This window comes from Bos indicus, chromosome 8 (assembly GCF_029378745.1).
Source record: "Bos indicus isolate NIAB-ARS_2022 breed Sahiwal x Tharparkar chromosome 8, NIAB-ARS_B.indTharparkar_mat_pri_1.0, whole genome shotgun sequence".
Taxonomy (NCBI): Eukaryota; Metazoa; Chordata; class Mammalia; order Artiodactyla; family Bovidae; genus Bos; species Bos indicus.
The window spans coordinates 94199748-94213289 of record NC_091767.1 but is presented as its reverse complement, the minus strand read 5'-3'; the positions used below and the strand labels follow the sequence as shown (position 1 = coordinate 94213289).

Genomic DNA, 13542 nt, shown 5'->3' with positions numbered 1-13542 from the left:
AGAGCTGTATGTGGCTGCTCAGGTTATTTTGGGAGAATTCTTCTTATTAGAAAACTCTTGACATTTAACTTTATATATATGCAACCCTCATTTTTCCTTGTGTAACAACAAGTATATATGCTCGTTTTTTCATGACAGCTTTTCAGATACTTCCAGATTGCTGTTTCTGATTCTTTCTTGTACCAGGCTACACTTTCGTTGTTCCTTCAGCCATTCCCCATGTGTTTTGTTAAAATATCTAAGAACATACATTGCCAAAGAGAATATTTTAGGATTGTGAGATTCTCTGTGATACAAAAGGACTTTAGCTCCACAATATATTTCTGGTATTGATTTTGCTAATTCTATAGGAACAAAGTGTTTTCTGTCATTTTGGAGGCAGAAGAGTGAGATGGTTGAGAACATTAGATTCTGAAGTTAGCCCAGTTTTGTCAAGCACTACCTCAATGACCTCAGTGAGGTCACTGAAACTCTCTAAGCTTTGGTTTCCATGTCTGTAAAATGAGGAACTTAAAAAATACCTAATATTGTTCTGAGAATGAATGAGGCAATACATATGAAGAATTTAATGTAGTTATGAATGCATAGTAGTTATCAATAATGGTGCTTACTAATCTAATTACACTGATGATTTAAGATACACACCTTACCTTGCAGTTATAAAAAGAGATGGCTTTAGAATTGGATACTCTGAATTCCAATTTCCTGACTTGTTGGTTGGTGATCTTGGGGAAGATATTTAAATTGCAATTGAGTATTATATCTACCTTGTAGATATAATATGATATATATGATATAATATAATATGATATAATATGATATATATGATATAGGTATATGATATAGTACTTACGTTTCTTGGTATTTAATAGGCACTCCATAAAAGACAGTTAACATTATTATATTTGATTACAGGTCAGTTAGTTTGAGCGGAGAAGGCGATGGCACCCTACTCCAGTATTCTTGCCTGGAAAATCCCATGGACAGAGAAGCCTGGTAGGCTGCAGCCCATGGGGTCACGAAGAGTCAGACAGGACTGAGCGACTTCACTTTCACTTTTCACTTTCATGCATTGGAGAAGGAAATGGCAACCCACTCCAGTGTTCTTGCCTGGAGAATCCCAGGGATGGGGGAGCCTGGTGGGCTGCTGTCTATGGGGTCGTACAGAGTCAGACACGACTGAAGCGACTTAGCAGCAGCAGCAGCAGCAACAGCATACCTCAGTAGCACACCAAGTCATCATTTTTTGTTGCAGCATTAGGTAAGTGTAAGCTTCCTAATGGGAGGGACTGGCAATGGGAAAAACTGGGTCTTGCCCTGATGAGCAGGGCCTTACTCAATAAAACTTTAATCCAATTATTTGCTGATGAGTGGCATTGCATTCCCTCCCTGGTAGTTATTTGGCCTAAGGCCAACTTCAAGGCCAGATTCCCTGGAGATTCCTGAGATGGGAACCTGAGTTCTTATTTCTGGAGCTGAACTTCACGAACAGAACATGCAAACACTCACAGTTGCATGCAAGTGAATATGATTTATTTTAAAGAGAAAAAAGTACAAAGGTCTCAGCACAGACACTCAGTCAGTTCAGTTCAGTTGCTCAGTCATGTCCAACTCTTTGCAACCCCATAGAATGCAGCATGTTGGGCTTCCCTGTCCATCACCAAGTTTTGGAGCTTGTTCAAACTCATGTCCTTTGAGTCAGTGATGCCATCCAACCATCTCATCCTCTGCTGTCCCCTTCTCCTCCTGCCCTCAATCTTTCCCAGCATCAGGGTCTTTTCCAAGGAATCAGTTCTTTACATCAGGTGGTCAAAGTGTTGGAGTTTCAGCTTCAGCCTCAGTCCTTCCAATGAATATTCATGACTGATTTGCTTTAGGATTGACTGTGGCTTGATCTCCTTGCATAGACAGCATAAACACTGAGAGGGGGTAAATAGTCCCCCAGAAAGACAGGACTTACTGGCACTGATGTGTGCATTTTTGGTTGGCTGTTGTCCTTAAAATATGTCATTTCTAACCAATCAGTTTAAAGATCACATTTTAACTTAACATCTTTATGTCCCTTGGATAGCAAGAAGATCAAACCAATCTATCTTAAAGGAAATCAGTCCTGAATATTCATTGGAAGGATGGATGCTGAAACTGAAGCTCCAATACTTTGGCCACCTGATGCGATGAACTGCCTCATTAGAAAATATCCTGATGCTGGGAAAGATTGAAAGCAGTAGGAGAAGGGGATGACAGAGAATGAGATGGTTGGATGGCATCACCAACTCAGTGGAGTTTGAGCAAGCTCCAGGAGTTGGTGATGGACAGGGAAGCCTGGCATACTGCAGTCCATGGTGTGGCAAAGAGTCACTACTGAGCAACTGAACTGAATGGTTTATATTGATCCTTAGATTAAGTTGCCACCCTTTATCGTGCCCCCTGGCCATTTAAAAGTAGACCAGATGTAAGGGCTAAAGATGAATGGATCACCAGTTGTTTTTCCCTCAAGCTTATGGAACAGGTGTTAATTACTGACCTTTCCTGGATCTGAGTGCTGATAATTTATCAGACAAAGGACACATTTTAGGAATTCGGGACAAAAGGTATAGTTTTAGGTTAATGGGGCGAGATGTTTATTGAAAACAAGACCGAGGTCTCAGAGTCCTACCCTGACTACCTAGCAATTTCTACCTCATTCTCAGTCCCTTTGTTGAATCCTTAGGAGGGGAAGCCTGACGTGGGTTTCAGAACTTTCACAACAGTAGGAGAACTTATTGGGTATTATTGTTCTCCAGTTTGTGGGTCACCCACCTGGCAGTATGGGATTTGATTTTATCATGCTGCTACCATCTCGTTGCAGCTTTGTCTTTGTGCAGCTTCTTCTTGTCTTTGGATGTGGTGTATATTTTTGATGGGTTTCAGAGTCCTCCTCTGATGGATGTTGAACAACTAGTTTAATGTTGGTGTTCTCTCAGGAGGAGATAAGTACATGTCCTTCTATTCTGCCATCTTGAACCAGAAGTCTCAATTTATTTTCATCTTTGTTCTTTACACCTCTGTGTGTGTATTGCCTAAGGATATACTTTCTTCCCTTGCCTTACTTTCTCTTCCTTCCTTTTTTTCTTTCTTTACTTTTTAAAAATTTTTCTTTTACAGGATATCTGAGTTTTAGAAATTTATAATATGTTTATTCAAAAAGTCAGCATTTACATTAGCTAAATATATAAAGTGAATGTCTATAAAATCTAGAGTTTCTAAAAAATGTATAAAGAAATTGGGTACTGTAATAACCATTTATACTTCAAATATGGTGTAGGTGTGTTTGTGTGTTAATATGAGTATGTGTGTAAGAGAGAGCCAGGGGAGAGATAGACAGAGATAGAGAGAGAGAGACAGAGAGAGAATTCAACTGGGGAAACTTTGATAACATTGCTCAAGACTCCTCCTGATTCTGTGTGAAGCAGAGTAATAGGCTTCCTGTAATTAGGTCTTCAGGGCTTTATTTCTGGAGTCTCATAAGTTTTATACATATTTCATCTATGAAGCAATTGAAAATTTTGCACAGAGGTTTAGAAACATCCTTTAGAACATTTGAATTGTGTCCCAAAGCCTGAAGCATGTTCTTTAGGTATTTGTGGGTCTCCACAATGGGGTCGTATTTCAGCCTGGGCTTCAGGGGCAAGTTGTCCTATTCCTAAAATTTATTACTGAATATTAATTTTCTTTCTATTTTGAACTAGAGGAATCTAACAATTCTTTATTTGACCTAGAGGAATTTATTCTAGTTATCATACCTGCAACCTGCATACTTCCATAGATGTCAACAAATGAGTGAATTTCTATGGCAAATTATTACTCATCAGTAGCTGCCTCTTTAGAGGTTCATGAAATGAGGAGTCATGAAAATTGGCTACATGTGAAAAAGAAAGATAAAAATATCTATTGTTGCTCCAACCTAGAACGAGAGTCAGAACCTGGTTTGAAGGTAAGTTATTGTAAAGACAAGAACCAAATCTTATCAACTACAAGCAAGAGTTAGACTGATGGGTTAAATGTGTCAAGTTTGAAATTAAGATGTTTTTCTCACTGAAGAGAGACTAAATATTGGAAATGGAATTTAAGGGTCTAATCACTAAGAGGTAGTAGGGAAAAACAAAGACTTTTGAGATCACAAGAGCAGTTTAACATGCAAAGGCTTTGAGCAAAGAACAGAATGGAATTTCAGTAGTTATGAATATCTTTGTGTCAGTGTGTAGCTTTTTAGAGTAGCACACAGTATTTGAATACTCTGTTATCATTTTTAGCTCATTAAGGCTCACTACACAGTAGAGAGGGAACTCTGTGTTCTGTAGCATGAAATTCATAACAAACAAGTCTTTCCTGGTCCCCTAGCAGCAACTCTGCTTCATTTGGCTCAATCAGCTGAGAGTAAGATGTACTACATGCCACATACTGTGCTAGGGACTCTTTGTGCAGAGAAAACATGTGAGGAGGAAAACTATGACCAATTTGCCTTAAGGAAACCTCATATGTGAAATAGATGATTTACCAAAGCAGTGAATAGCCAGAAAGAGACCAGACTGAGCATTATCCTAGTGTGTTTGCATACAGTATTGGTGACTGTTTTGAATATTTGCTTTTCTATTATTAGGTTATAATTGTAAAAATGAATGACTTTTCTATTTTTTTTATACTATAGGCTTGCTAAAAATGTTAACATAGTCTCAGTAAAAACAAACAAACAAACAAACAAACAAAAAAAAACAGCCATCTTTTTAAGACAAGGAACATACTAATGCCTCCCTAAAGTCCTATTTTTTTATGGAGTGAATTGAACCTTATGAGTGATGTTTCCTATTTGCCACTCAATTTGCTGACATCCAAAGGATCAGAGTGTGATAAAGGTCTGGAGTGTTATATACTGTGATGAAATGTATTAGGATTTGACGGTAAGATGAACATAATACCCTTTGCCAGAACACTGTGTGTGACATGATTAAACTTTTCAGCTGTATATACCTGGCCATGGAAAAGACGATGACTGGTTCAAAGATGTAAAAAGACTCTAACAAAAGGAAGAACCATGATAGAGTGGCATAAAGGAAACTACCAATAGTGGAAACCATTCCTGTGGTAATTGTATAATATATACTATCTCATTTAATCTTATCAACAAATATATAGTACAGGTGCTATCTTTATCTTCATGCTATAGCTGGGGAAGGTGATGATCAGAAATATGTCCAGGCGACCCTGCTTAGTAAGGGGTAGAGATACCATTTAAACTAAGCCTACCTCCAAGGCCTGTGTTCCTAACAACTTTATGGAATAAGTTTGGTAGAATGTCATGTAGCATGGAAGCAGCTCTTGAACAAGGGTTTTTGTAGAGATGATTTTTATAGGTGTAGGTATAACCTCCATTATTCAATGAACTTCACATGTATCTATCTACCGCCCTTTGGGGTCTCAAGTAGTTTACACTGTAACCCAGAAAATGTGAAAAATTCTAACAAAATGCAAATTTTATAAAAAGTTACAAAATGTTAAGAGCTGGGGATAGGAGATGAGTTTAGAATGGAGAAATGAAGTTGAGTTTGGAGTGATGTTTAGGTGACTAATTATGTCCGGAAATTGGGAAGATAGACCTGAGATTCAGAGAAAGTATCTTTTAAAGATAGGCGGACAAAGAATTCCCGAAGAGGGATGGCTCTTTGGACTTGTGAATGAAACAAGAATAATAGCTAACATTTATTAAGCTGTAATTTTGTTCCAGGAATTTTACTAGCTCCTAAAAGTAGTAGCACATTTAATGGAAAGGAAATGACTAGGGTAGAAGTATAGATTCTAAACCAGATCAGAGGATAGCTTGCAGTTTGATGGAGGGACAGGAGATCCATATGGGCCTGAAAATCCTAATGATCCTTCTGAAAATATCTTGAATATTAAATTATGACTATATTTAAAGGACTTGTTGCTGCTGCTGCTGCTAAGTCGCTTCAGTCGTGTCCGACTCTGTGCGATCCCATAGACGGCAGCCCTCCAGGCTCCCCCGTCCCTGGGATTCTCCAGGCAAGAACACTGAAATGGGTTGCCATTTCCTTCTCCAATGCATGGAGGTGAAAAGTGAAAGTGAAGTCACTCATTCTTGTCTGACTCCCAGCGACCCCATGGACTGCAGCCTACCAAGCTCCTCCGTCCATGGTATTTGCCAGGCAAGAGTATGGGAGTGGGGTGCCATTGCCTTCTCCAAAAGGACTTGTTAGTGTGTGTTAGTCGCTCAGTCGTGCCCGACTCTTTTCGACCCATGGACTTCAGCCCACCAGGCTCTTCTGTCCATGAGATTTTCCAGGGAAGGATACTGGAGTGGGTTGCCATTTCCCTCTCCAGGGATTTTCCCAACCCAGGGATCAAACCCGGATCTCCTGCACTGCAGGCAGATTCTTTACTGACTGAGCTATGAGCTACAAAGGAAGCAAAGGACTTGTTAGTCTTTAGCCATTCCCATTTAAGGTTTGATACTGAATAAGAACAATTTTTAACTATATGTAGTTGTGTCCCATGGCAGTGGATGGTTTGATGTAGTGTGCCATCAGAAAAGTGAAAGGAGAAAGGTTATAGATCTCAAAGACAAGAACTCTTTAGCTTAAATGTAATTTATTTTATGGTAGGTATTATAGTCACAAGATGCAAAATGTTTAAAAGGTACTGAACAACATACAGTTAACAGCCTCCCTTCCATTTCTGTTAAGGAACTATTCATTTCCTTTCCTAGAGATAACAAGTTATTCCTGTTTATTTTTCTATAGGTATTCTACATAGGAGCAAAAAAATGGTGTGTGTGTGTGTGTGTCCACGCGCGCATGCATGTGTGTGTGTGTACAGACACATATAGTGACTCAGATGGTAAAGAGTCTGCCTGCAGTGCAGGAGACCCGGGTTCAATCCCTGGGTCAAGAAGGTCCCCTGGAGAAGGGAATGGTAACCCACTCCAGTATTTTTGTCTGGAAAATCCCATGGACAGAAGAGTCTGGCAGGCCCCAATCCATAGGGTCGCAAAGAGTCAGATACAACTGAGCTACTAACACACACACACACACACGTGTGTGTGCGCATGTGTGCGTGTGTGTACACAGGCATATATGTAAAATATTTATACACAAAGGTTACTGTGCCTTATATACTGTTCTGAACATTCGCATTGCTGTCTAGTCATTAAACCATGTCCTACTCTTTGGCAACTCCGTGGACCATAGCCCACCAGGCTCCTCTGTCCTTGGGATTTCCCAGGCAAGAATACTGGGTTGGGTTGCCATTTCCTTCTCCAGGGGTTCTTGTCGACTACCACTGAGCCACCAGGGAAGTCAGTTCTGAATATTACCTTTACACTTAATAGTTCTTGATGATCTTTCCATGTCAATGCACAAAGAGTCTCTTAATCTTTTTGACAGCACATCGGTATTTCATTATTTCTATGTCCCCTTCTCATAGAAATTTAAATTGCTTCCACATCTGCTATTACAAATGGTACTTTAATGAATCAGTTTTTAAATAAATTACTTTACACATGCACAGGCATAATTGTGTGGGAATTACACAATTTAGCGGTAAATTCTGTGGTCAAAGTTATATGCATGACTTTATGATTCTGTTTAACACTGTCAATTTGTCCTCCACAGAGGATGCACCAATTTATGTGTTCACTGAGAATGTATAAGAGTGCCTGTCTCCTTACCTTTAGAAGGCAAGGTCATTAGAAATGAAACCATGGCTCGTCCCTGTAAGACATCAGTGCAGTACTACCTAGACGATAAGTCACAGTGAGTGATATTAGGAAATTCTCTGAGCAGAAGTTCCTTAGTAATTTGGTCACTAAGTTTCTTAAACATTCCTTTCAATATATATATGTATGTGTGTGTATATTATATGTATATATATATATAGTACCAAATAGAGTAACAACATGTCAATTAGCAATAGCCTCAATTCATGTATCCATTTGTTTGTTTCTAGCTAATATATAAGTTTTGATCTTCAAATTAATCTAAATTTGACTCCCCTAATTTATCTTGGTAGCGTCTTGGAATTGTGGAGTAGGGATAGAAATGGAGGGATAAAACTATTGTAGTTCTATCTTCATTTTGTGTTTGAGGGATAATTTAGGAGATTAGGAGCATTCTAGTTGAAAAAGTTCATTTGGATTTATCTGTAAACTGGTGCAGAAATACCTGAACTTTTTGGCCAATGCAAGTTCTTTTTTACAAACAAATGTTTGGTCTGTATGTCAGATTGTGAAAGTAAAGAAAGAAGGTAACTCACCATTCATGGAACGGAAAAAATGAACAAAGTGTTCAAGTAAGGCAAACAATTGGTGAATGACAATTTAATCAGCCAGCCGAAAAAAGAAAGTGGGAAATATAAGTAATGCAAAATAAGCATGTAATAAAAATAAAGTGTATGGAAGGAAAGAAATGAAGTACATTTATAATTGTATTCTAAAGTGAATGGAGTGAATATGCTCATAAAAAGCAATGACTGTAAAAAGAATTGACAACTTACACCCACATATATGTTGCACATACTTAGTGATCAGATATTTTTATACAATTATTATTATATTTAGTTTATTTATTATAATAAAAAATGTGACCTGTAAGTCTAAAGTTATATATTTTTGGCAGCAAGTTGCTTGGTCCATGTTGAAAATGTAAACAAAAAATATGAATTCTCTTTGGGGGAGATATTATGATTTATATATATACACATAATACATGTATACACATAATCAGGGCATTTATTGGATGCGCTTTCAAGTCTTTGAGATAATTTTTCTGCTAGCTATATTTAATCAGTTCTATATAAATATTTATAATCAAGTTTTACTTGTGTATCTAGGATTATTTTTATATGTTTAGTTTCTGTGTTGTTTGGTGTACACCTGTTTATGGCTGATAACCTTCTTCATAAATTGTGAATGTTACAATTAATTGACCTATTTTTATCACATTTTGTACTTCCCTGGATCAGGAAGATCCCCTGGAGTAGGAAATGGCAACCCACTCCAGTATTCTTGCCTAGAAAATCCCATGGACAGAGGAGCCTGGCAGTGCATAGGGTCGCAAAGGACTGGCCACGACTGAGTACACACAACAAAGAGAGCTAAAGTTGGGCTTCCCAGGTGGTACCGGTGGTAAAGATCCTGCCTGCCAAGCACAGGAGATGTAAGAGATGCAGGTTCAATCCCTGGGCCAGAAAGAACCCCTGGAGAAGGAAATAGCAACCCACTCCAGTATTCTTGCTTGGATATCAATATCATAAACGTAGAATTTAAATTTAAAATACAAAATGTGATAAAAATTAATTGTAACATTCACAATGTATGAAGAATTTTATCAGCCATAAACAGATATACACTAAACAACACAGAACTAAGCATATAAAAATAATTCTAGATATACAAGTAAAACTTGATTCAGTTCAGTTCAGTTCAGTAACTAAGTTGTGTCTGACTCTTTGCAACCCAATGGACTGCAGCACGCCTGGATTTCCTATCCATCACCAACTCCCGGAGCTTGCTCAAACTCATGTCCATCAAGTCAGTGATATCATCCAACCATCATTATATAGAGTTAATTAAATACAGATAACAGAAAATAATCTCAAGGATTTGAATAGGGCATTTAATAAACCTGATTATGTGTATACATGTATTGTTATATGTGTGTATGCTGCTGCTGCTAAGTCACTTCAGTCGTGTCCGACTCTGTGCGACCCCATAGACGGCAGCCCACCAGGCTCCCCTGTCCCTGGGATTCTCCAGGCAGGAGACCCAACACTGGAGTGGGTTGCCATTTCCTTCTCCAATGCATGAAAGTGAAAAGTGAAAGTGAAGTCGCTCAGTCATGTCCAACTCTTAGTAACCCCATGGACTGCAGCCTACCAGGCTCCTCCATCCAAGGGATTTTCCAGGCAAGAGTACTGGAGTGGGTTGCCATTGCCATATATAAATAATATATCTCACCCAAAGAGAATTCATATTTTTTGTTGACATTTACAACATGGATCAGGTAAATAGAACCAAAAATATATAACTTTAGAATTACAGGTCACATTTTTTATCATAAAAATGAATTAGATATAATAAAATGGAATAAAAATATCTGATCACTAGGTATACATATCTAGATAATATTTGGATTAAAGACAGAAGGAGAAAAAAATTATCTGGAAACCAGTAACAAGAACATTTCATAGCAAAATCTCAGTCTATAGTAAAACAAAGTGTTTTAAATGACTCAGAACTAGGAAGAGGATAAAGATAAAATATTAAGAAATATTTTTTCTTATTTCATGCAATTATAAAATGCCAAATAAGCCTAAAGAAATTTACAAACACAAAAACCTACATTAATGAAACAAAATGGAAAGGACAAATCTCTCCAAAAGCATTAAAAAATTTTTTTGGAGAAAACTTGTAATATGGGAAAACCTCTTGTGAAACTCATGAAAAGAGAAATCAATTAAAATAGCAGTGAAAAAGTAGGTAGAACTACTCATAAGGGGAGACTACAGAATTATGAAGAGTTATACAAGAATTATGAAGAATTATACACTAATAGATATATTTTTGTCACAGAAATGAATAATATCCCTTCAAAATATAAAGAATTAAAGTGCTCTCAAGTCACCATATTAAACCTATTTTGGTCTGATATCTCTTTTGAAATATTAGTGTTGTCTATTAGATTACACGATATTCTAGACTGTGAGTCAAGTTCTCTGCAAAATGAACAATTAAGTTTGAACTCCACAGCCATATGGCTTGGATTCAAGTTCTGGCTCAACCACTTATTTAGCTATGACCTTGACCTTGACATTAAGCAAATTACTTATTTTCTTCCTTTTTTATAATGAAAATGACGATGCTAATAATAGCAATAATTGCATAATAGGGTTGCTTCTCAGACTAAATTAGGTAATGCACAAATAAAATAATTAGTAGTCATTTGGTCCTTGACTGTATTCATTTATTCAACAAATATTTCTGAACCTCTTATCTCTGTGTCTGTTATATTGTAGATACTGGTATTGTAGAAGTAAACAAGACAAAGTCCCGGCCTTAATGAATTTTTCATGCTAATGGACAAGTCAGATAATAAGCATAGCAGTGTAACATGGAAAAGTGACAAGATCATTAATCTATTGTGTGGGGCTTTGTTGTTGTTTAGTCACTAAGTTATGTCCAACTCTTTGTGACCCCATGGACTGTAGCCCACCAGGCTCTTCTGTCCATGAGATTTTACAGGCAAGAACATTGGAGTGAGTTGCCCTTTCCTTCTTAAGTGGTGGTTTGTAGCCAATAAAAATAGTTCATTTTTCAATTACACATAATGCAATACTCGAATTTATTTTAAACTCTAGTTGTGGTAACAAACATGACCAAAAGCTCAGGCTTCAGCAAGGAAGACTTGGGTTTGAATCTTACCTGTGCTCTAAATTTACCTTTAATTAAGTTTACTCAATGTTTTTGCTTTGATTTATTTATTGTAAAATGTGGATGATGATACCTCTCTCCCAGAACCTTGATGAGATTCAATAAATTACATGGCATATTGCTTGTAGCTTGAAATACATTCGTTTCTCTTTTCTTCCCTCTCTCTATTCTATTTGGCCCACTTTATTTCTTTTCTTCTTTCTTTGGTCTATTCCTTTTTATATTTTCTTCTCTTCCTATGAGTATATGCTACTTCTACATTGGTACATAGTAGAATATAATCATAGTAGAATACATATTTTATCTTAACATATTCTAATGTATTACAGGTGAAAAAGAAACCATACAATGGAATGGGAAAACCAAACCATTCTGGTGGAATTTTTTCTGAAGGGGCTTTCTGGTTATCCAAGGCTTGAGCTACTCTTTTTTGTGGTAGTCTTAATAATGTATGTGGTCATCCTTCTGGGGAATGGTACTCTTATTCTCATCAGCATCTTAGACTCCCACCTTCACACCCCTATGTACTTCTTCCTGGGGAACCTCTCCTTCCTGGACATCTGCTACACCACTGTCTCCATTCCCCCTGTGCTGGTGAGCTTCCTTTCAGAAAAAAAGACCATCTCCTTCTCTGGATGTGCTGTGCAGATGTTCCTTGGCTTGGCCATGGGGACAACAGAGTGTGTGCTCCTGGGCATGATGGCCTTTGACCGGTATGTGGCTATTTGCAACCCTCTGAGATATTCTGTCATCATGAGCAAGGGTTCCTATGTGCCCATGGCAGCTGGCTCCTGGATCATAGGAGTTGTCAACTCTGCAGTACAAACTGGGTGTGTAGTACAATTGCCCTTCTGCAGGAATAATGTCATCAATCACTTCACCTGTGAAATTCTGGCTGTTATGAAATTGGCCTGTGCTGATATCTCAGGTAACGAGTTCATCATGCTTGTGGCCACAACCTTATTCATAATGACACCATTATTGTTAATCATTATCTCTTACACATTAATTATTATCAGCATCCTCAGAATTCACTCTTCTGAGGGGAGAAGCAAAGTCTTCTCTACCTGCTCAGCCCACTTGACTGTGGTGATAATATTCTACGGAACCATTCTCTTCATGTACATGAAGCCCAAGTCTAAAGAGACACTTAATTCAGATGACATGGATGCTACTGACAAACTTGTATCTGTGTTCTATGGCGTGATGACTCCGATGATTAATCCTTTAATCTACAGTCTCAGGAACAAGGATGTGAAGGAAGCAGTAAAACACTTACTGAGAAGAAAAGTTTTTAATAAGTAAATGGAAAAGGGACAGGTAACTTTTATCATCACAATGCAGAAATCAATTATTTAATTTTGTTGGTTAGTCACTGAGTCTTCTCCAACTTTTTTGCAACCCAGTGGACTGTAGCCCACCAGGCTCCTCAGTCTATGGGATTTTCTAGGCAAGAATATGAATGAGTTGCCATTTTCTTCTCCAGGGGATCTCCCTGATCCAGGGATCAAACCCTCATCTTCTGCATTGGCAGATGGAGTCTTTACCACTGAGCCACCTGGGAAGCCCCTCGTATCCAACTAGGAGGCATTAAATTATTCTTTTCTACTTTCAACATATCTGCTTTGGCAGTTTTTTTTTTTTTTTTTTAATATATATACCTTCTGATACATGGGATCTAACTGCTTTGGTCTTACAACCAAATACCTGATATTTAAAGCTGTAAATATAAATAACTTCTGGGTCAAATTACTCACTGATAAAAATAGAGCTATATCTTTTTCTCTGTTCCATTGGCTCTCTATCCATGAAATATTTAATGTATTGCCAATCCAAGAGGAATCTGTTTTAAGAAATGTGAATCTATCTTTTAGGTCGTTTTTACATTTGATTTTTATCTAGGGTTTATATTTCTTTCCTCTGTTTGTAACCTTCAATTTTGAAAAAAATCCCCTTTGTCATTTTATTTCTTCCTTTTATTAAAAATATTTATTTATTTGGCTGTGTTGGATCTTAGTTGCAGCATGTGGGATATTGCAGCACATGAACTTTCTAGTTATGGC

General features: G+C 37.6%; 1 protein-coding gene across 1 annotated transcript; it reads left to right on the top strand.

Moving 5' to 3' along the window:
• The first annotated feature begins 11752 nt into the window (after positions 1–11752).
• Positions 11753–13054, top strand: LOC139184472 (olfactory receptor 13C2). Its single transcript, XM_070794325.1, has one exon. The coding sequence runs from the start codon at positions 11828–11830 to the stop codon at positions 12782–12784; it is 957 nt and encodes a 318-aa protein (XP_070650426.1). The 5' UTR covers positions 11753–11827; the 3' UTR covers positions 12785–13054.
• Positions 13055–13542: the final 488 nt, after the last annotated feature.